The 23,963-nt window shown below is 35.6% G+C and overlaps 2 protein-coding genes and 1 pseudogene across 4 annotated transcripts; 1 reads left to right on the forward strand and 2 right to left on the reverse strand.

The window, feature by feature from the left end:
- Nucleotides 1-158: 158 nt before the first annotated feature.
- LOC145611636 (mediator of RNA polymerase II transcription subunit 4-like) lies at nt 159-2,955 on the reverse strand. 2 transcript variants are annotated; one of them, XM_081666979.1, is made up of 2 exons: nt 2,818-2,955; nt 159-1,991 (listed from the first exon to the last, which is right to left on the reverse strand). In XM_081666979.1, the coding sequence occupies exon 2, from the start codon at nt 1,969-1,971 to the stop codon at nt 763-765; it is 1,209 nt and encodes a 402-aa protein (XP_081523105.1). In that variant the 5' UTR covers nt 1,972-1,991; nt 2,818-2,955; the 3' UTR covers nt 159-762. The 2 variants fall into 2 exon arrangements, with proteins under 2 accessions (XP_081523105.1, XP_081523104.1); XM_081666978.1 differs by having other exon boundaries at nt 159-1,994.
- A 965-nt stretch (nt 2,956-3,920) lies between these two features.
- LOC145612569 (DNA-directed RNA polymerase 3B, chloroplastic-like) lies at nt 3,921-17,134 on the reverse strand. 2 transcript variants are annotated; one of them, XM_081667917.1, is made up of 19 exons: nt 16,152-17,134; nt 14,799-14,996; nt 14,567-14,700; nt 14,212-14,281; nt 13,947-14,005; nt 13,325-13,442; nt 12,144-12,257; nt 11,888-12,019; nt 10,043-10,459; nt 9,491-9,541; nt 8,906-8,976; nt 6,925-7,009; nt 6,613-6,765; nt 6,448-6,522; nt 6,281-6,370; nt 5,252-5,299; nt 5,046-5,160; nt 4,850-4,953; nt 3,921-4,628 (listed from the first exon to the last, which is right to left on the reverse strand). In XM_081667917.1, exons 1-19 carry the CDS (start codon nt 16,968-16,970, stop codon nt 4,518-4,520), a joined length of 2,964 nt encoding a protein of 987 aa, XP_081524043.1. In that variant the 5' UTR covers nt 16,971-17,134; the 3' UTR covers nt 3,921-4,517. The 2 variants fall into 2 exon arrangements, with proteins under 2 accessions (XP_081524043.1, XP_081524042.1); XM_081667916.1 differs by having other exon boundaries at nt 13,947-14,008.
- Nucleotides 17,135-19,092: 1,958 nt separating this feature from the next.
- LOC145610461 (putative leucine-rich repeat receptor-like serine/threonine-protein kinase At2g24130 pseudogene) lies at nt 19,093-22,228 on the forward strand (annotated as a pseudogene).
- Nucleotides 22,229-23,963: the final 1,735 nt, after the last annotated feature.

A 23,963-nucleotide genomic window follows, 5' to 3' on the forward strand; every position in this document is an offset into this window, starting at 1 on the left:
GCTGCGGCCCTGCGGTCAATGATAGTGAGAAATAAACCTAATCTTTTATAATATTGTCCAATTCCTCCTTGATTTCCTACTGTTCTAAGGCAGTCGGAGCATATCATAATGTTGCTCATAGAGCATAGAGAAAATGGGGCATCAGCTCTACATCTTCATCATCATTTCTTTAGGTTTCTAAAAGAATTTCAAAGAGATTAATTCAACACCAAAGTACTTACATTTGTTGTGTTTTACAATCAATGACACTAAGCTCTCTTCATATGGGGGCTACATCGAGTTACACGGAACAGGAAACTAACATAATTAAATAACAAATGATGTTTCCCATTTATAACAAAACACTATTATAATTATCTAAATGCAATCTAATAAATCTAGGAAAGATGCAAATTTATCTCCTAATGAATTACCTAGTGTACATAAAAATGAGCAAGCATCGACAGAATACATGTCACCCCAACTACTTGGACACTGACAACTGGTAGGCAGCAACACGGACTAATTTGACACAAGCAAGAAGCAGACTGGGCTGCCTCTTAGCGAACCTCTCCCCAGTTGGCTTTGAAGTTCCTTCAAAACCTAAAAAATCCGATGACCACCACAGCGTCTAATACCATACCGGGCCTGTACTCTACAGACTACAGTTACTGATATGATAGGAGTACGTGCCTCCTCAATCCCACTACCAAATATCAATCTACCATCTATTCCCACGGCTTTAAAGTGCTAATCACAGCAATATTTGTTCCCACTACTTTCTTAATCTTCATCATCTGAGCTTCCCTCATCACTGGTATACTCATCACTATCATCATCTTGATCCAAAATATCAATCCGAATATGCGGCACTTGTATAGGTTCAGGTGCCCTTGGAAACACAGGTGGAGCAGCAGGCTGTGGTGGCTGTTCACCAGCTCTAGCAGCCATAGGAATAGATTCCAATGGGGGCAAATTGATCGGATCTCCAGGCTTCCATCCAGCTGGAGGTAATGGTATATCCATTGGAAGTTCCACAGGCATACCAGGTTTCCAGCCAGCTGGAACCGTAATATTTGGAGGCATGAGGCCCTTAATTGCAGCCATGGGGTCAGCAGGTGGTAAAGCAGGGGTCTCGATGAGGGGTTCGATCTTTTTCTCGTCCTCCACTGTTTTAGGTAACCCTACATCGAGATCAACAAATGCATACAGCTGTGAGGCTCGCATTTGGTCCTCCTGCGGGGCCGGTGGGAGAGCCCCACGAAGTGGCCCCCCGGCACCAAACTCAGGTGGTGCAAAGGTTGTATAGCTGATTTTGTGAGCATATGATATGACATCTGACAACTTCAACTGAGAAGCAACAGTAGTATTGCTGGAAGAACTATCTGAGTCGTCTGATTTTAATCTTTTTGGTCGGCGATAATCAGCATAATCATCAACCAGAATGTCAAGAACCCGCTCTGCTTCTTTAAGCTTCTTAGCAAATGAAAGAATTGCAGAATCTTTGGCCTCGATTTCCTGGTTTAACTTTTGTTTAGCATCTTGAAGATCAAGAATTTCTTGTAGCTCTGCAACAGCTTCAAATAACTGAGTTTGAAGTGATGTGAAAAGGGTAATAATTTCTTTGGTAGTAGATGTAGGAGCGTCAATTGGGGGAGTGGTTGTAGAATGGGTTTGGGAAGGGAGGAAAGTTGGAAGAGAACTACGAAAAGAGTTAATCCAAACAGAACGATTAGGTGATACCTCAAAGAGCTTGGCAGCTAAGGCTGCCATTTGCACCAGAAGTGCTTGGGCCCTTTGAAGAGGAGGAAGAAGAGACAGAAGAGTGGATGAGGTAGTTTTTGGAGTTGGTAATGCAACCTGCTGATGGGATTGGTTAGGCTGCGAAGAGGACTTGGTCACACCAGGACTTTGAATAGCCGGTGAATTCGGATTCGACAGGCCAAGCCTAGCCGGCGATGGTACAACCTGGTGTGGAAGACTTTGTAACATTTTCAATAAGTTATGTCCCCCTGCTGAACAAAACATAAAAATTCACATAAAAACATCCAACTCTGCTAAAATTACTAGCAACCAATATATTGAAAGTTATAAAGCACGGGAATTCCCAACTGTTTCCAAGACCCAAACATTCCGATGGCCATCCCTGAGCCAGGGCAGGAGTGGCAGCCGCCCTAGGTTACAAATACATTAGCAACCAAATTCAAATCAACGACCACACTTGTGTAGGATCAGTTCTATAAGTCGTATTTGTATCCTTAGTCACTAAGGAAACAAAAACCAAATTCAAATCGATTACCAATTTACCATATTAGGCTCCACTAATCACATTCAAATTCTCCTCAGCTAACGAAATCATCGTAAATTGCACATAGCAAAGTTCTAGCTACAAAATTGATAGTTACAACTATTAAAAACTTCGGTAATTATGACCAAAGGTTCAACAATCCACCCAAGAAGAACCCTAAATTGATTACACTGACAATCAAGTTGACGAGTCTGTAAATTCCTCCGATTGATTAATTTGTTTCTTTTACGAAATTTTTTTGATGAAAGCATCCAAAATTAGAAATTCAAGCATCCTAATCGAATCCATCCAAGAAAGAAAAGCAAGTTCCAACCTCGAAATTAATAGCTATAAAATCACATCTCAAAAAATTATATAAAAAAAAAAAAAAATTATATACAATCATCATTGTCTTTGATTTATGCTATATTCATTGGTATAGTAATTCAGCTTAATTCAATAAATTCCCATTACAGGAAGAACCTCAAATTAACGATAAACCCTAGATTACGAAATTAAAATTCGAAGATTTTAAAAAAAAAAATAGTTACCTCTGAAGCTTCTTCAATGGAGGAGAAAAAGCTAAGAAAGCGCTTCAATGGAGAGATTTCAAAGTGCGCGCTTCAATGGAGTAGAGAGACTGCAGAGCGTACATTGTTCTTTCCTTCACAGAAAATATTGATCTCGAGTCTGTTCAAATAAACACAAACTTCTATAAATAAAGTGTCTTTGTCTCTTTGACCAATGTTTATATTTTATATTGGTTTTTTTTTTGTAAGGTTAAAAAAAAAAATTATCATTCAAACTGAGACACTAGAAAATTGTACGAGTATAAAGTTAGTAAATTATAAAAAACAATAAACACTAATTACACTGATTACACGTGTTTTTTCATGAGTTTCTAATTTTATACAATTGTCAATAGTGTATTTAATGCTTAAATATAGACATATAACATTATCCTAAAATAAAAAGAACTATATTATCAAGTTGTTGAGTTCTAGAGTTGTTTCATAATAATACAGTAACAAATTACCCCTAAATAAAGGAAAGTTATCCCGATATTAGTAATCGTTACATCTCTATAAATAAAAGTTATAGAGTACAATTAAATACTTTATTTGCTTTCAAAAAAAAAAAAAAAAAAAAAAAAAAAAACTTTATTAATTTACTCAATAAAACGTAAATACTCTATAAGCAACAAAATTATATAGAAAATTAGTAAAATTAATTTGTAATGTATTGAAATCTCTAAGAAATCTACTCAAGTTGTCACCATAGCTTCTCACCCTCACTCAACGGAAAACTACTCAATGTCCCATAATATTTGTTTGGACTGATTGCATCAAAGAATTAAGCACCATTGGGATAAGTACAAAATGACATAGCTCAAATCCAAACCAAAAGCATAAAACACGTACATAAAATGATAAATAAACCGACCACTCATGGATATGAGAGCCGTCACAAAAGATAATATAGTAAGTACAGTTAGTAGGGAAACCGTTGCTACGGTGCAGATGCTTAAGTAGACATACCTTAGTGTATGGCTGTATGCTTCCTGGAGTTAAGCAGGAAGATGGTAATCATACAGCTTTTAGCACTACTTATTTTGACTGCATTTTGTACTAGACAAAATTTCCAACGAACAAAATCAGGGAAAAGAAGAAATTCTCTTTACTATATACGGACTGAATTATTATTACAATATACAAAAAACTTTGGATACTTTTGTGTCTAGTTGCCTGGTACAAAATCTTTTCTACCTTTCTGATTCGTACAACACTGAGATAGAATACAAGGTTACCGTCTACTATTTACAGGCTCTTAACAAAATTCACATTTAAGTGTAGGTCGACTGGCTGCACATGAGGCTTCTTCAAGTTGCTTCTACATCACAAAAACGAGAGATGAATATAAGCAGTAACATTCCCAGGAACAACTCTATATGCACTCATGAGTCATGACAGCCAGGTCATTTTTTCCGATATCTCTATATTAGGTCTCTATAAGGGGAATGGTATGTGTGCAGTGTCCAATCAAGTAAAATGTCCGTTTCTCAGTTTTCCACCCAGATTCTATTTGCTTCGTATGCCCTTCAGAGGCCAAAAGCATTACCATGAATAATAACTTCTGGGTTATCATTTCCTTGGCTTGATCAGGAATGAACCTGAACATCAAGGCCAACATCTGTTGCAGAACAATCTTCTGAAGTCAAACAGATTTTGCTTTTGCAGAAAGATTGGTATGTTCAGTTGAAGAAGTATGGTGATTCAAGGACTTTTTCCAATTCGAAGTTCCCTCTTTCTGGTAGAGGTGGGAAGGTAGATTCTGGATAAGATTCCTGGAAGCTTTGAAGCAACTGCAAACAAACCAGAGTTTGAGGGAAATTAAACAAGAAACTCGAAATCTTGTCAGAGAAGAACAGAAAATTGATAAGGGCCATACTGTCAAAAGCATCCCTCTGAGCCTAACAAAAGTAATAAAGTATGCATCTAACTATTACCACGGAGATTGAAGAAAATAAAAACACTGCCAAGTACATAACTTTTAAAGGACTCAAATTAAACCATAAACCCTTACATTTTCTAGAATGGGCATGCTATACAGCTCAACAAACTTTTCTCGAAGAATTTGATTCATCTTTTCCACATCACATGCATGAGTCCAAAATGAATCATGCACTCCTGCAGATACATATATTTCATATGTCAGGTCATCTACAGCAAAGAATAATATTAAGAACATAATAAGGCAACATAATAATAAAATAAGAAACCTGCAAACTGTAAACCAGCATCCCTGCATGCCACAGCAGTCATCATCATATGAGTTCCATCAAGCGAGTGAACATAGTTTGGAGGAAATGCAGTCCTTTGTTTTTTGACTTCAATCTGCTTGTCCATTTAAATCATTGTCAGTCATATGCAGAAAGCCTAGGGGAAGAGAAGAGGGTGGGGGGTAAACATAAGGACAAGAACTTACCCCTTCACCTTCCTTTTGCAAGGCCAAAACCTGAAGCGATGTTTTAATCTGTATACAAGCAAAGAATGTGGTCAGTATGATTCTGGAAGCTGGAGCGGGGTTGATCTAAATTAAAAAAAAGTTAGAGAAGCTCAATTTAACTAAATGAAACCTTTAAATGTCAGAAATTGACAAATAGTTCATTTATAAATTGCATTCAAGGTAGAGAAAATAACTTGTTACATATGAGGATTAAGCTTAGAAATGTCAAAACGCTTACATCAGTTCAAGAACCTAGCATCATTAATCAAATAAACAAATATATGTATTGTGGAGATACAGATGATAAGCAAGAAATCATGCTTATTCAATGTCTTTTCCCTATATTCCATTTTACTATCCGTGGACTTGAGCACTGGAAGTCGATCTTGAGCCCAATCCACCAAAAATTTAATAAAAGAGACCCCTGAGACGTTTGTTACATTAATCTTAAAGCACCATAATTCCTAGCAATAGCAGAACTATCTTGTCAAATCTTAGCATATTACAGCCCCTCCCCCCCACCCAAAAAAAAAAAAAAAAAAAAAAAAAAAAAAAAAAAAAAAAAAAAAAAAAAGAAGAAGAAAGAGTTCATATTGATTCTACCTCGTCTCTTTCAATCCCTTAATATGGTCTACTCCCGTCTCCTCATTAAAGCATCTAAATGCCACCTATAGCAAGTGCGAACAATCTAAACCATGGCCTGTATGCTTTACCCTCCCAAAGCTTATCTTCAGCATAGACATCACCTTATCATTATACATACCCATGAAGCATCCCTATCTCTCACAGATAACTTATAACGTTGAGCTTTATATTCAACATAAATTGCTACTAAAGGATCATTTATATGGCTATGAAGTTTTAGTTCAATTTTAAATGAAGCATTTCACTGAAAATTCCACAATTATTAACCCATCTTGAATATTAGAATCCTTGATTGATCATACAAATATATTGCCAGTGAAAAGAGTGGCCGCCCAAAGTCAAATCATGAGACAGGATACTCACAAGATGCCGTTTACTTTTACAGTATGGTTGTACAACTGGCAGACCAAGAGGAGTAGTCCAGCGAACAGGTTGATTTTCAGAAGCAATAACCTGTAATGGCGGACAAGTCAAGGTAAAGCTACTAAAATTTCATTCTGCTAAATTTATTACAATAGAAGAAACCCTACCTTTGCACAATCACCAAGCCAATCCATTATGCTACGCGCAGCTTGAAATAATTGGCCGAGGGCAGACATTGTTACCTAGGAAAGGATAGTATTGTGATGTAAGAATTATTTAATAAGAATTATTGTCAAAAGAAAATATCACAAACAGTATGTATGACTTCTTACCTTAGCTGAATAGCAGGCTGCAGAAAAAAGCAGCCTGTCATCAGTGATAAGACCCTTCTCCTCCAATCTCCTCTTAATTTGCTCCCTTGCCCCAACAAATGTAACACCATAAACAGATGTCATTACTGTCTGCTTCACAAGTTTGCGGTCCACCTGAGATGCGTAAAGCTTTCTTTATTAGCAGATATTAACAAGAGCACAGAACAGCCAATACTATCAAACACATAGTTTATACAGGAAAGTAAATAAACTCCAAAACAAACATATAGCACAATGGGATATGATCATTTAAAGGATGTTTAAATGAAGAACCTGATCAACTAGGACTTTGGCTAACAATGCACTTGGGTATGTTTCAGGGTCTTGCCTGCTATCCTTTTCCATAATTTCACGAACCCTGTTAAAAAAAAAAAAAAGAAAAAAAAAATTAAAGAATTATTTCTCAGATATAACCTAGTAGCTAATCACTAGTTTATAGCACTAGCATTTTAAGAGCAAGATTAGCCCTAAGTCTTAACATTCTAGATGACATCATCATTTTCTAATTTTACGGTCTTAAGACAAGACTTTATTATTTTAAACCATTTATGAAATTTGGTCTTAATAAAATCTGAAGTGGAGTCTTGAAAATTCAAGACTCAACTTCAGACTCAATTTAGCACTCAATCAAATTTTTTTTTTTATTTTTAAAAATCTTTAATAATTTAATTTATATGTAAAAAATGAGTCTGAGCGATTGAAGAGATAAATTTTATCGAGTCTTACATAATTATAAATTAGAAAAATAATTAAACTTAATCTAAAAAACTGATGTGACAATGAATTAAAGTCTTAACATGAGACTCCGCTAATGTTGCTCTAATGCATAGTATCCGTCTTATCTCAAGATTCTCAATGTTTAGAGGAAACTACATATTGGTAAATCATACTTCCAGCGTTTTTTTTAACCATGACATTTGGAAATTTACACTATTCACATACACTCCTTTAATTGTCTTTTATGATTTATATGTCCAAAAAAATATAATCATGTGGGATCTTGTTAGATTCGTCTCAAAATATTCTTTCAAAATATCAAATTTATAAAATTTTTACTAAAATATATTTCAAGATATTAATGTTATAAAATGTGCATTGGCAAGCGTGAAATCCCCAATGTGGCGATTGAAAAAGACCGAAAGAAGCAGATTTGCATAGCTAAAGAAACTTTAAAATAAAGGTGGGTGGGTGTAAGAAAAAGGTGGGACAAAGTAAGAGATGGAATAAAAAGGTAGGTGAGTGTAAGAAAATAGGTGGATAAAGTAAGAGATAGTGAAAAAGAGGATAAATTGTGGGGTAAGAAGGGTATGATGGTAAAATGTGTTTGTCAACAATGGATTTAATAGAAGTGGATGAACAAAACAAAACAAAACCAAAAAATAAATAAATAAATAAATAAATTGATTATGGAGGTATTGCAATCTTTCCATAATATTCATAAATTATTTTGTTTCTTTTAAGTACTGCAGAATATATAGTAAATATATAATTTGCATTTGTAATCTTGACTTGATATTAACAAGCTTTTCTCCCATCAATAGGCACTGAAGAATCTCTGACAGCTTAGATTGTCAACATAACCAATGATGAAGGTCAAGAAACTCTTCAACAAGCACTAAAATTTAACTGTAGAACATTTAAGAAGGGAAAAAAATATATATACTGCGAAATGATCCAAGTATCACAATAGCATTCTGCTACAAATCCCTGACATTTAAACAGTGGTAGCAAAGTAAAAGGGCTAGAAGGAATTAACTAAGAGTCTACAAACTTTAAAAACATGTTGCACCAATTTTACAACAGATCAATAAACTAATTTTATCAAGAATGACCAGAGATAAATTGTAGACCAAGCCCAAGAAAAAAGAGATTTGAAACTTCTGCTGTGAATTGCATCAACTATAGGTGTAAAGGGCACACGTCATAGAGCTTGGCAAGAAAAAAGAAAGAGCAAGAAGCACAGAAGTATAGAAGATAAAAGATTTACCAAGTTTTCTATAGTCAGCTTTCCTTCAGTTGGTTATTCTTGTTACAGTTAGTAAATTCTTACTGAGAGAATATTACTAAGCCAATCAACATAAAATATGTTTTCAAAAGATTATTACTCCAACAGAAGTTACAACCACTTTTCTATGCCATAATCAAAAAGTTTTTTTTTCATGCCATTGAACAATATCCTTTTCAAATATTTGAAACACAACATAATTCCTAAGTTCTTATGACATGGCTACAATCCAGGGTGCAACCTATTTACCTTGTAGCAATTTCTGAGTACACATCAGCAGGTTCCTCTCCAGTCACCAAATTTACAGCTGCTGCTTCCTTCTGTAAAAAGTAACAAAATTACTTTAGCATGTAGGCATAAAATCGGCCAACAGAAAATAATAGTATAACAATCACTCCTGAAATTTTAAAAAAAAAAATTATATAAAAAAAAAAAAAAAAAAAAAAAAAAAAAAAAAGGCTAATAGTATACTGCAAATTTTTTAACATATAATAGTAACATATTGAATTGATGTATACTATGCCAGATAAATAAAAACTTGATTCATTTTATTATAAATGTTTGAGAGTCTTTCTCCATCTGCACCTTGAAGAAACGAGGGGGGGAGAGAGAGAGAGTAACATAAATTAATTTTTTGTAGTCATGTTCTTCTCATATCAGCTATGCAACACCCAGACGGTTTGAATAAATATATTAAGGATTAAACATATTGCAAAAATCACTTCTGCTAATTACCATCCTTAAATTTTTATGATCCTAGGAAAACAAAAGGTAAGTCATTTCAGGAAAAAGAAGCAAAGTACAGCAGGGGCACAGGAGCCATAGAGGACATACACTATCTCTTCCCAAAGCAGCATAATGCTGCAGGCCATTGCATGAACCATCCTGAAACAAAGGTTAATGAAAACAATTTAGGTAAATATGCAATAGTATGTGACATCCAGACAAGAAAGGATTTGGGAAAAACAATATCATAATGTCCCTGGAGTATTCCTCTTAATCACTGGACAATATTCTCAGAAAATAGGAAATATAGGATAATAACATTTCAGAGATTATTATCACTTGTAATAATAAGAGCTCCAAGTCCCTACAAATTCTAAGCATATAGAAGCATGGGCAAGTAGAGAATATTACTTCATTGCCCACTATCTTAAAGGGCATCATGGAAAATGATTAATACAGAGTTACCATTCCTTAAACAAGCAAGTTAGAAGTGATAACATTAATTATTATGGAAAAAGAAAAAGCACTTCACTGGGTAAAACAGCTCCCAGAAAAACTAATTGCCAAAGAATTCCCAGACTGCTTATTGAACTTATGAAACAGCAACGGGAACATTTATGATGATGACTGAGGCCTTTTATACATTAATACATGGCTTACCTGGTGTATAGGAAGATGGGAGATGAAAGTATATGGTGATGAGCTGTTCAGGGCTCCTGTAAGATCAATGCAAGCAGCTAAGCATTGAAAAGGGTCTTCTGCACTTAACCACCATCGATTTCCATTGATAGGGTCACTTGCTGAGTCAAATATTTGAGCCAGATGCTTTTCTACAAAAGCTACACGTGCCTCATACGAAAGCTTGTCGACACCACCAGCGTATACATTTGCTAAGTGAATTTTCAGCCATTGTAATCCAGATTTCCCCAAAGGTCGTCCTTCTGCAAACTCAAGCACACCTCGGCAGAGATCAGAACTTAGATGGTTTAGATGTGGATGCATGGGATAAGCCCGACCACGGAAGTCAAGATTATGAGGATAATAAAAGCCTTCCTCGTCTCTCATCTTCTGAGCAACCTGGCACACCAAAGCGGCAAAGCCAGCCAAAACAATCAGGCAGGCTGATAAAAGATAGAACATTGTTTATTGAAGGTTTACTTGAATCTTTCACCTGTTTTATAGAAAGATGCTAAAAATCCATAACTGACAAATTTTACATCAATAAAATAAATACAGGCAGAAAAATCCAATTTCAATCCTATAAAGGCTAAAGCCACACATACAAAAAATCTCAGAGCCACACACATTAAAAATCAAACAGCTGTCTCCAGCCAAAATCAGATGCCCAGTACAATTATCTTTCCGATTAGGAGAATTCCTCCTAATATTAAGGAAAAGGAAAGAAAGGTCCAATCAAACTTCACATCCAATAAACATTAGCATGAACCCCTAAAACACTGCCCTTTCTCATTAATGAAACCTCACTAGGAATCCATCTCCATATTTTCCTAAGTGAATCCAACCAAAGTACTCACAATGTCCTGCCCAAAAAGCAACAAACCCCCTTTTCTTCCTTACCAGTTATTAACATTAAGAAAGTGTTGACACCTGAGAGTTAAACTTCCATGGACATATGTAGCAAGGTTGTTTCCCTCTAGACGTATTTTACCCATTTCTATGACGACCATAGGTAATTTTAAGATAGTTGCTCTGCGCCAAAAATAGCTAGATTCTTGTGGAAATCACTATAGCCATATTCACACCAAAGTGATATTCTTAGACACCAAGTAACCAAAAAATCAAAACTCCCTTTATTCGAGTGCATAGCCACATCCCCAATTACTTAGGTGATCTCTTCTCACCCTCCCATCTCTGAGGCTCCAGCAAAAAGAAATCTTCTGAAAGGCTAAACCTCTCCCTATATGCTATTTTCTTCAAAGAGAAGGGCACTCCAAAATGAAGATAACTATGAAAGAAGATATCATAAATCCACGCTGAAGATGAAACATAGCAACACCTTTTCCATAAAATCTCTGCATGCACTTGGAAGATTCTCATCAGCTCCCCTTAAATGACACATTCCCACTATCCTCATATCGAAAATTTGTAGTTGGCAGCAATCAATTGTGCTGTCAACATTCAAACCTCAGCTCTCAAGCAATATTGGTGTTCACAAGGAGATACTGGTTGAAGAACTTTTGAAAACAGATCATTGTTTTTATTTTCTAAGCCATTATAAAGTTAATAGTTGGAAACTGAGAGCTTATCTTTTTGTTAATTTAAATTTTCAAGTATTGGTTATTAAATCTCAAGGATTGCTTTTTTTTTTTAAAAAAAAAAAAAAATCAAGACATGCAACTACTTTCACTTATTAATTTTTGGTTCCCAAAGCCAGATAATCACATAAAGCTAGCTTGGACACCTTCCAGAATTAACTTTCCATAAACAAAATTATCTAATGCTCAAAGATGATTAGCTTATAACTAAAAGAGAATAAAAACATACAGAAAGTTTAAGTTCAACGTCACATCTTAAAGCATGTCTCTCTCTATTGATTTTCTTTGCTTTCCTCACACTCCACTTCCATGTATCAATTTCTGCTGGATCTTCTGTCAGTGGCTTTTCAGGCAAAGGAACCTGCAAATTTGGAAATTCAAGCAGGATTAGCACACTAGAGAAAAAGGGAGAGGGGAGGGGGGTAAATAATAAAGATATAAAGGAAAGGCCTCATCCAACAGAAAACAGAATATGGAATACTGACATCCTCACAATTAACAAGACCGCCAATGTTGCCACCACTAGCCCATAGACTTTCCACCACACCAAGAACTTTTCTGTTGATTCTCCATTTTGTGTGTCCAAGAGTATTTAAGGCCTGCACAAATGCAGAGTAGGTATGGGGTTACAACTTACAAGTTTACAACCTAAGAAGCATGTGGCTCAACAGAGATATATATCAATGATACCAGTGTGAACAGCAAAAGGCATTGACAGATGTAATATCTGGCAATTATTTTATAATACATAGTGAGCCCAACTCAGCTAAGTTACATTTACAAGAGAAATTGAAACTAGTTAGCAACACTCAAATGATTTTTTCCTTTTTCAAAAACACTTTGACAGGTTCGATAAAACATACAAAATGCTCAGAGCTGAGAAGTTCAGAATACATGCATAAAAGAAAAGCTGATGTATTCACACAGTACAATCTCATTATATGAAGGATTAGCACAAGAATTTAAGACTATAAAAATGACAAGAGTTCAGTTTATTGCCTAGGAGAATGACCTTTAGTGGAAAATTATCCTTAAGTTTTAGATGTTAGGAAACACCAAAACACTAAACTTATACCATAACACAGGCACAGCTTGTATACTATTCAAGAGAAAATTCAAAATCATATCAAGTATAAATGGAAACTCCACTGTGAATATTTCACAAGCTGAAATGTTCAATCACTTCAATGAGTAATAGCATACATCCCCTCTTTCAGCCATCAAGATAGATAAGAGAATATTATAACCCTCCTCTGACCTCTCCAATTTGAGCTCAGGAATGATCACTATTTAGTTGAGGATGGTTAGAGTATTCAAATTTTATTTTCATAAAAGTTTAAAACAAATCCATTCAATTAGAACAGACAGACTCAGTAATTGTAGAGGATTGGAGCATTTGTTTGACAAGACATAAGACTAAAATAAAGAAAATGAGTCCAATTGTTAGAAAGAAAAAATAGACATACTAATTGGTATACAATTCAGAGCACGAGGTTTAAGTTTATAATCACACAAACAAACAAACAAAACCGAAAGCCAAAAATCTGCAAACTTGCACCATAATGAACTCAGGCTAGTTAAACTTTTGAGCAGCTAATAAATGGAAAAAAAAAAAAAAAAAAAAAAGCCATATAAACAAAGACTGAGGGGCTCTATTCTGCTGTACCTCAAACACTTTCTGCATCTGCTGTGGTGGAGTTTTCCTCATCGCCTCTTGCTGCTTTCTTGAACCATGCGTTCGCATAACATAAGATGGTAGAAACAAGTAGCCACCCTTGTCATACCTGGACAAAAATAATATAGAAGATCCCAATTCTAGTAAGCAAATATAATTAATGGTATATATGGGAGAATAGTACAGCATATATTAAGTTTCATACTTTTTAGCTTGTTCAGGATTGATTGACAACAGATCATGACATATATGAAATATACAATACTAAATACCTTCTCTCCTGATCATATATGTCTCATAGGTTTTTTTTTTTTTTTTTTTTTTTTTTTTGCACTCTATAGTCCATCCAACTTCCAAATTTGCCATCTATTTCACAAATATATCATTTTTTACAGCTCACTGAACTATTCTTCGTGATTATCTCTTAAAGATTGCTCCTTCCAGAGGTGAGGAATTGAGTAGGATGACAATGTAAGTTTAAAAACGATACAGAAGGGTAGAAAAGGGGCATAGTTTCCATACTTTTCTGTGAGAGATAATTAATCAAGGATTACTGAGAACATTATTATAAAACAAATTATTCAAAAAACACGAAGAAAGAAGATGTGTATACCCTTTCCAATTCTTCGGAGGTATCAACATTGGAACATAGGGAATAATCATGTATCGAGCCTGCTAAAAAAAGCAGTAAAAGTTTGTTAGGTTATGTAACCAACTCTAGAATCACTTAATGATTTTTTACAACAGAATGTAAAAAGTTATTGCAAGTGCATTTGGCTTTAATAACTTAGTGCAATATTATTTGGGGAACTGTTCACATGCAATTAAGAATTGCATATGTTTTGTATATTTCAGATAACAATGAACGAGAAACTTACACTCCTATCAATCCCCTTCAGAACAAGCGGGTCACATTCTATAACTCCATATCTTTTCACCACTTGCTGTCTTCATAAAGTAAAAATAAAAAGTCAGTGTGAGAAGTTACTGAGTTTATTTTAAGTAAACCACTACCACAATATGCACATTTTTCTCCAAATTATAAAGTTATTCATGGGCCATTGAGCTGGCATCCACCATAGACTGAGAAGCAAAGCTAATACACTAACCTTCAAAATTTTAGCCAGAAAGGCCCTAATAATAATGTAGCAAATCAACAGAGCAGTACACAAATTACATGTATGGTGAAGCAGCTTCCTGAAGATGAAGTGCATAAAATTAAATGCAACTCACCCCATGTCATTGTTCAAAATTTTGAATTTGTGCCTAAACGCAGGTCGTACATCAGGTGGATTGTCAGCTGATTGCTTACTTGGATGCTGAACATAAGCTGTGTCTATCAGCAACTCAATCAAACGACTACCCAGCTGCACCATCATGGAAACCAAATGTCAATCAAAATCAGATAATGGCATAAAAGAATGTGCCTTACAAGTATAACTATTACAAGAAGAAAAGTTATCACCTTAGCTTGAGTGTCTTGACTCCAAGACTTGTTATCTTCAGAAGTCACCAGCTTTGCTGCCTCAAATAGTCGTTTCCTCTTAACTAAGCTCTTCACGCGATTCCGCTGCAGTTCCTTTTCCTTTAATAAATCCTCTGGCATTTCACTTGCATTTTTACGGATATTCTTGGTTTTCTCCAAGAAACTGTGAATTTTTATCTGATTCCAATGTGGGGAAAAAATTACAGAATGATATGAAAACATGCAAGACTGAAATACAGCTTCAACCCAAGACCAGATATATTATACAACCAATTCTCTATCAATAAAATTAAATCAGGAAACAGAAGGGTTGTGCACGTAGCATGTCAAAAATGACTGCAAGAGAAGAGTATGTTTTTCATTACAAACTTCAGTACGAGCACAAGGTGAGCAGCAAATAGTGCAAACAGAATGCAAGGAAATGCATCACTCTTGATAATTGTAGCATCATAGTCCAACCATTCACTATAGAATTGAAAGTATTGCAATTCGAAATGGCTCACTGCCCTGATTTCTTTTAGATATATGGACTTCAGCTAAAAGAAACCCTCCAAAGAACAAGACAAGTGACTACAATGAGTTAAAGATATATGCAGCAAAATCAAAATTGGATGCTCAATAATCTCTCTATTTCCTACAAATATTAAAATAGAAAAATTAATCCCACATAAGGCCCTGTCGATTATTGCTAGAAATGATGCTTATCATCCATGCCAAGGTTTTGAGTCCTTAGCAGATACCTCCTTTGTGGGGAGCTCCCTTAAAAAGAGACCTAAAGAGTAAAAGCTAGCCTAAAGAGGAAATAATACTATGTAAGAGGGTATACCCTAAAGGACCTAACTTATCCCCACATCAGACTAGACAAGTTCCACACACTTGCATACGTAACAGTAATCTTGCTACAGCATCCTACTTCAGTTATGCCGATAACTCTAGACTAGAAGTAATTGGTTTTCACAGAATCAGCAGAAGCCCCTTGCCACAAAGACTAATTCTAGACACTAAATGTCAAATACTAACTACACTACTTCAAGAAGATCCTTCCCCTAATATAATGTACCTTTGAAGATCATATAATTTAAAAGGACAGCATAAGCATGCAAGATAACTAAATTGTAATGGCAAATAGAGAGCAACTAACAAGCAATGTCAACGGTACCAAAAACAAAAAAATATATCTACCTAAAAAACATAAGCCTAATAATGAAAATGCAGACACATCAAAAGCAATTGTTTAAATTCAAATCAATTAACTAAGCTGACTCAAATCCAAAGCACAAGCATCAACTAAAACATAAGTACATAACAAAAGGAGGGTGATTAAGCAAACACCTCCTGCTCAATAGCCAGGCCAATTTGAAGAGCAGCCTGAACAAGCCGAACACAGCCGGCTTCGTTGCCAACCATAAGCAATGACATCATCTTATGCATAACAATAACAGCCATCTTATCAGCTGGCAACATATCAATATGATAGCCATAGATAGCCTTTTGTTTCCTAGACCTTTGCAACTTTTGTTCTTTTTCAATTGCCTTCTTCAAAGGCTCAAACCAACCTAAAAACAATGCCTTAACTTGTGGCAAATTAGGTGCCAATTTCTTATCCCTCATCTCTCTCACAAACTCCCTATATTCCTCCACCATACTCTCCCAAGCCTCGGTTTCGGCTTTAATCTGTCTCCTCCTCAACAAATTATACTTCTCTCTCTCAATCTCCTTGAATTCTAACCTCAACCCAGTATTCCTATCAACTAATCCTTTCATAAAAAGGGTATTCACCCATGGTGGGTCATGCATAAAAATCCTATGACTAGAACCCTTAATTTTCTCTGAATTTTGAAAATACCCATCAATTTTTTCAGCTAATTCTTCCTCAGGAGAGTCCAGAATTATCTGGGATTGTATAGAAGGCTGGAAAAAGCTGTTCCTATCCAATTTTGGGTTTAAGCAAGGCAACAAAAGGGTAGCAGGAAAAGAGGTTGAAGAAGAAGAAGGAAATGGGGGTTCAACCCTCAATTGTTTGTTGGAAAGTGGGATGAATAGAGAGAAATGGGTGGTTTTTTGAGCTTTTTTGTGGGATTTTAATGGTTTTCTCCATTGTTTTTGAATTTGAAATTGTGGGATTGGAGATAAGGAAGCAGTAGAAGACATTGTTGGTGAAAATTCCAAGTTTTCTTGAAGAATTACACAGGAAAAGTGGGATTTGAAGGAAGATTGAAGAGAAGAAAGAGTAATAGGAAGTAGAAAAACCAGAGATAAACCCAGAGCAAAGAGAAGAATGGTGGAAAATGGAGATAATGGTGTTTGTTTGCCGCGACAAGTTGAGGATAATCCAGGCTTTGCCAATAGCGGGACCATATCTCTTGATATTTTTTTTTCATTAATTTTTGGGAGTTTAATGTCCATGCTGGGCGTAGCAAACGGATCGTTCGGGTCGGGTTATATTCGGGTTTAGTTAATACTGAATAGTAGGGGTGTTCAGATCCGGGTACCCGGGATTTCGGGTACCCGGATTTGCGGGTAGTCAATTACTCGGCCCATGACCCGACCCGGATTGAGTATGGTTTAGATGACTCGGTTAAGTACTGAGTTGGATTGAAATTGGGTTGTTTAAGTTAAATTAAGACAAGTGAGAGTGGTTTTAACATTCAAAACTTTGGTTTAGTTCAAGTACAAGTAGGTTGGTCAAATTAGTTGTCTTAGGGTCTTGTTTAGTTCGGGTTTAATTTTTTTTTTTTAAAGGTGATCGATTTAATAGAGATTAATTCTTCTTATCATAATTGAGTCCAACTATATACTTGACACACATCAGTATACAACCGTGCAAATAAATTGATATTTAATTTTTAATAAATTTATTTGATATCGCTTACATGACATATAGTGGCATGTTAATAATTTAATACATAGTTATGTCTATGTGGTATGATACTTTGCGAAAAATTAGAATTTCAAGTATCGTTGGAGCCTGGTTGAAATACTCAACTTTATATATTAGTGATATGATATGTTATAATATCATTTGTTAACACTTTGGGAATCAAGTGAATACTGGCATTTTGAACAATATTTGTGGACACAAAACTCCCCAAGAGTTGGTTTATAGAATAAGGGTCTGTTCACATTTACTGAATTGAGCTGAACTGAATTGAACTGATTGGAGCTGAATTGAACTGAACTGATTACTTTATGAGAGAGGGAAATTAGGAGCTGAACTAAACTGATTGGAGCTGAATTGAACTGAACTGAACTGAGCTGAACTGATTATTTTATGAGAGAGGGAAATTAGGAGCTGAACTCAACTGAATTGATTGGAGCTGAATTGAACTGATTGGAGCTGAACGGAACTGAACATAAGTGAAATTAAGTAAATGTGAACAGGCCCTAAGTGAAATTTAGTTAAAAAAAAAAAAAAGTTTCAGTTTGGTAAAAGTAAGTTTTGATTTTGAAATTAATTTAAGCTTATTAACGATAATATAAGATTAATAAAATCTAAAAGTCTACTTAATTTGAAAAATATAATTTAAGTTTAATATATATCTAGTGAAATGAGCATTAATATTATTTTGTTTTCACATTTTGGTGAAAATGGGGATGAGATAAAAGTCTATAATATGATTTGAAAACTTGCGTTCATTCAATCACATCTTAATCATTATTATTATGTATCTTATTAATAAGAAATTTAATTTCAATAATTACAAACACAACAATGATTAACGTTTATGTACTTTGCACCAAAAAAAATTAACATATATGTACTAATACTCTGACATTATTTTCTATTTTAAGGAGCTTACGTATATATTAAGCAATATTACAAAACTAAAAACAATTTAAGGAATGGAGGGAGTACTACTGCATCGCTAACTCGATTAGGCAATCCCACAAGTTCAACAAAATATTTGCAGTTAGGCCTCAGGTGACATGTACACCACTAATTACTTTTCTTATGTGACCTATCACCACAATCATATATCTCATGCTCCAATTTACCATTCCCTCCAAACTTCAACGGTAGTTAGGTACAAATTTCATTTAAATAAATAAAATATAACTAAGGAAAATTAAAGATGATAATTGTTTATTTCTACTTCCTATATATATTACTTCCTTACTCTAAACAGTATTATCATCAAATTAACTTCTTTCACAAAAATAATCCTCACCCTTTTTATCTTGTTCATTTTGTTACACTATAATCTTTTCTTGTGCAAAATTCTAATGTTTTGAAAATAAATAAATTATAAAAACCAATTTTTTTTTGCTCATAATGAGATTCTTCAAATTTGCCAAGTACATTTTCATGCTTTGCTTATTATCAATTCTGTTGTTCTGTTTCCCTCTTAAGTCCAATGCTGCATTATCGAGTGATCGAGCAGCACTTCTTTCGTTCATGTCGTGTATCGATTTAGACCCTCAAGGAGCTCTTAGTACATGGAATTCTTCACATACCCATGTCTGTAATTGGACTGGAGTAACCTGCAGCATCAACGAAACTCGTGTCACTAAGCTTGATCTTAGAGGTAGGTTGTTAAGAGGAACTATTTCTGCTTCTCTAGGAAATCTTAAGTCTTTAAGTATCCTAGATTTGTCTGAGAATTTTTTTCAAGGCCAAATACCGCCTCAACTAGGCTCGATTACAGGGCTGTCACAGATTAGCCTAGCATCAAATCTTCTCCAAGGGGAGATTCCTTCTGAATTAGGTAGTCTTAAGCAGTTGAATTACCTCAATTTAGGGAGTAATAACTTGGTGGGTCGAATACCCGAGTCATTATTATGTAATGGTTCATCATCTTTGGAGTATTTAGACCTTTCTAATAACTCTCTTAGTGGGGAAATACCTATGAAAGAAGGGTGTGAGCTTAGGGAGTTGGCTTATCTCTTGCTTTGGTCTAACTATCTCTCAGGTCATGTCCCTCTAGCTCTTTCCGAGTCCACGAAACTCAAGTGGATTGATTTAGAGTCTAATAATCTAACAGGGGAAGTGCCCTCTAAAGTCTTGAGGAAGATGCCTATGTTGCAGTTTGTATATTTGTCCTACAACGATTTTGTAGGCCATGATGGTAATACCAACCTCGAACCTTTCTTTGCTTCTTTGGCTAACGCGACTGACTTGCAAGAACTTGAGCTTGCAGGGAATAATGTTGGTGGAAATTTACCTCCCAATATTGGTAATCTTACAAACCTTGTACAACTTCACCTAGATGATAACCTTATATATGGGTCAATTCCTCCTCAAATATCGAACCTTGTTAATCTTACCCTCCTTAACTTGTCTAGTAATCTCTTAAATGGTTCAATCCCACAAGAGTTGTGTAAGATGAAGAAGCTAGAGAGATTGTATTTAAGCAACAATTCTCTCTCGGGTGAAATCCCATCGGCTTTTGGTGACATACCTCATCTAGGACTCTTAGACTTGTCTAAAAACAAGCTATCAGGCTCAATACCTGACAGTTTTGCCAATTTACCTCAGCTAAGATCGTTACAACTTTATGAAAATCAACTCTCTGGACCGATACCTCCAAGTCTAGGCGAATGCATCAACTTGGAGATTCTAGACCTGTCACACAACAGAATTTCAGGGGAAATTCCTGGTGAGGTTGCAGGATTGAGAAGCTTGAAGTTGTACTTAAACTTGTCGAGTAACCTGTTAACTGGTCCGGTACCACTAGAGCTTAGTAAAATGGATATGGTTTTGGCAATTGATCTATCCATGAACAGTCTCTCTGATACTATACCTTCACAGCTTGAGAGCTGCATCGCTTTGGAGAGTCTCAATTTATCGAATAATCACTTAGAAGGGCGCCTTCCAACCACTGTAGGCCTATTGCCTTATCTGCAGTCATTTGATGTATCAAGAAATGGGTTGGTTGGTGACATTCCTGACTCATTTCAGGCATCTTCAACCTTAAACAAGCTTAACTTCTCCTTCAACAACTTTTCTGGTTATGTGTCGAACAAGGGTGTGTTTTCCTTACTGGATGTAAATTCTTTCCTGGGAAACAATGGCCTTTGTGGTTCAATCAAAGGGATGCCAAGTTGTCAGAATAACTTTCGGCACCATTACATGTTTTTGCCAATCCTAGTATCAGCATTTGGTGTTGTAGGTTTGTGCTTTTTTGGTCGGTCTATGGTGCTTGAAAGGCGAATAAAAGGAGCTTACAATGGGAAAGATACAGAATCTTTGAAACAGATGTATGAAGAGCCTAAGTATCCTAGAATCTCCCACCAACAGCTTTTTGAGGCAACCAATGGTTTTAACTCATCAAGCTTGGTTGGTTCAGGTCGATTTGGGCGTGTTTATGAAGGGACTCTTCAAGACAACACCAAAGTAGCCGTGAAAGTTTTGGACTGCAGAGCTGATACAAAAGTTTCAGGAAGTTTCAAGAGGGAATGTCAGGTTCTGAAGAATATTCGGCATAGAAATCTGGTCAGGATCATAACAATTTGTAGTCAGCCAGATTTCAAGGCAATTGTTTTCCCTTTAATGTCAAATGGGAGCCTTGAAAATCATCTGTACTCATGTCATGGATTAAGCCGGGGATTGGACCTGGGACAGCTTGTCAATATCTGCACCAATGTCGCGGAAGGAATGGCTTATCTCCACCACCATTCACCGGTTAAAGTTGTTCATTGTGATCTCAAGCCGAGCAATATTCTTCTGGATGATGACATGAATGCTCTGGTGACTGATTTTGGCATTGCGAAGCTTGTAAAAGAAGATGATGAGAGTCTGTCTGTTCATGATTCTGCTTCTTTTAATTCTACTGATGAATTGCTATGTGGCTCTGTCGGCTACATTGCCCCAGGTTAGCATCTTATTAACCTCTACTTAAATTCAATTCTTGTATATTATGATTCCAGAATCCAGAACACTGATTACTTGAGCTACAACTAACAGTTGCATAAAAGATTTCGCGCTCATTTATAATATGATTGCTATTTATTTTTGTTTGATGTAAACATTTAATGTTCTGTCTAATTAATGACCTGATATTGATCATGCAGAATATGGCCTGGGAAGGAGGGCTTCAACACAAGGAGATGTATACAGTTTCGGGGTACTTCTGCTAGAGATAGTTACAGGAAAGCGCCCTACAGATGTTCTCTTTGATGAAGGTTCAAGCTTACAAGAATGGGTTAAGAGTCATTATCCACACAATCTAGAGCCTATAATTGAACTGTCCCTAACAAGATTTGCTCCTTGTGGCATAGGTTCACAAAACAAGAAGATTGTGTTGCGCGAAATTATCTTGGAGCTGATAGAGCTCGGGCTGATATGCACACAACACAATGCTTCAACACGGCCAACTATGCTAGACATAGCCCAAGAGATGGGAAGGCTCAAGCAGTATATCTTGAATCCTTCCTCGATTCTCATTGATGAAGTTCATTCCAATTTTTAATACAGTATAGTCCTCATCTTGGGAGATTTTGCCTTTTTTTCTCAACTTGGATTGATTGTATTTGAAGTTGTACAAAAAAAGAAAATTGCTCTTGAAAACGATTTTTTTTATTGGTTGATGATTATATCACCCTTTTTTTTTGGGTGTGTTCTTTCAATCTTTTGTAGCTTGTAGGTTCTAGCATCATGATGTATGAAGTAGAAAGTTAATAGCCTTTTTTCTTCTTTTATTATTGGTTTAATGGAAACTAATTCTTTCTATAATCAGAAGAAGCTAATGGATTTGTGGTCCATTCCATTGCCAGAAATGCTGTCATTATTTCTAATTGGTTACTAGGCTAGGCTATCACAGCCAACCATATGTAAAAGTCTCACAAGGGATGATAGGTCAATCCCGGTCACCACTAAATTCTACAGTACCACCAGGATCAACTAGGAGTTTCTCATAATTGAGGACAAGAGATTAAGGACTTAAAATATATATATATTGACCTGAATCACCACAAATCTCAAAAGTATAAGTAACACTTAAGTGATCTTTATAATTTTATATAACACCGCGGCCATCCAAAGTAACACCAAAATTATGTACTCCGTTAGACTCAAAGTTTAATACTGTACAACACATCTTAGGAGCACTATATATCTAAATTAACTTGAGACATACTAGGAGTTCCCTTATGAGACGATTTCATCTAAGACTTGCAACTCTTGCATACTGTTAAAACTGAAGTCTAGAAAGTTGCCCTATAATTGTGCAAAAAGACCAACAGAACTGATGAATCCAGTCAGTGGTATTTCTTTTGCTTATTTCTTGTTTAATGCAAGCTTATTACCTACTCATCACAATCCTACTAATTCATGAATTACTTATTTGCTAATGCTTTCCCTAATAGAAATGCACTACATTTAATCTCTCTTTTTGCCTACCCTTATATGTGTTTCAACAAAGCTCAGAAACCAGTGGAGGAACCAAGCTACCCAACTCACTAGCTTGATCAGGCGAGGCGATCCTGTCGTTTTCAGTACTGTCCATCAGCAGCATACAGGAAGAATGAAATCCAAAACACTAGAAAAGGTTATTAAAGAAAGTTTTTGATTTGTTTGTCTTACAGCAGCTTTAGCCTTTTTAAGTATGATTACATCAGTTCTATCATTTTCTCTTCCAATCTTCTCAAAGTCTAACATATTACATTTTTTTGCCTAACTGCTTTATTAATATGAGATATTGCAGGAAAATTAATATATTATGTAATCTATGTCAACCCATTCCATACAAAAAACAATCATAATTCAGTAAGTGTTGAAATTAATAAATGTTAAAGGCTAGCAACTGCCTATTTCATCTTATGACTTATAGGCTAATCCTGCCTTCCCAATCCCCCCAATGCCTCCTAGTTCCTGCCTGATGACCACGGTCCACAGGGCCGACTACTAGAAATCGGTAATTAATCTATTGCAAAGAAATCTTGAAGTTTTTCCGATAAAAAGCACAGGATCCCTAAAATGTTTAAGACGATGTACCATAGGTGTCAATACCAGTCTTCTACCTCCTCTTCTCTCTGTTTTCTGTAAGGCCAGTAATCTGGCACACAGTAGAGAATAAGGCAGCACCTTAAAAAATAATAATTTGTGGAATTTCAAAGAATATGTAAAGCAGATTTTTGGCACTGATCCATCCACACTAGAAAAGTTTATACGTAACTTCATAAGATCTGCCACCTATGTTGACCTGT

Source organism: Chenopodium album, chromosome 24 (assembly GCF_948465745.1).
Source record: "Chenopodium album chromosome 24, dcCheAlbu1.1, whole genome shotgun sequence".
Classification (NCBI taxonomy): Eukaryota; Viridiplantae; Streptophyta; class Magnoliopsida; order Caryophyllales; family Amaranthaceae; genus Chenopodium; species Chenopodium album.

Bases quoted from the DNA above. Each gene is read 5' to 3' on its own strand.
- LOC145611636 (XM_081666979.1), bottom strand. From the start codon at position 1,971: ATGTTACAAAGTCTTCCACACCAGGTTGTACCATCGCCGGCTAGGCTT.
- LOC145612569 (XM_081667916.1), bottom strand. From the start codon at position 16,970: ATGTCTTCTACTGCTTCCTTATCTCCAATCCCACAATTTCAAATTCAA. The intron at 14,009-14,211 runs GTAAGTTTCTCG...TGCTTTTTTTAG, and splicing joins TGAAGGGGATTGATAGGAGT to CAGGCTCGATACATGATTAT. The intron at 6,371-6,447 runs GTAGGGTTTCTT...CCGCCATTACAG, and splicing joins GGCTTGGTGATTGTGCAAAG to GTTATTGCTTCTGAAAATCA.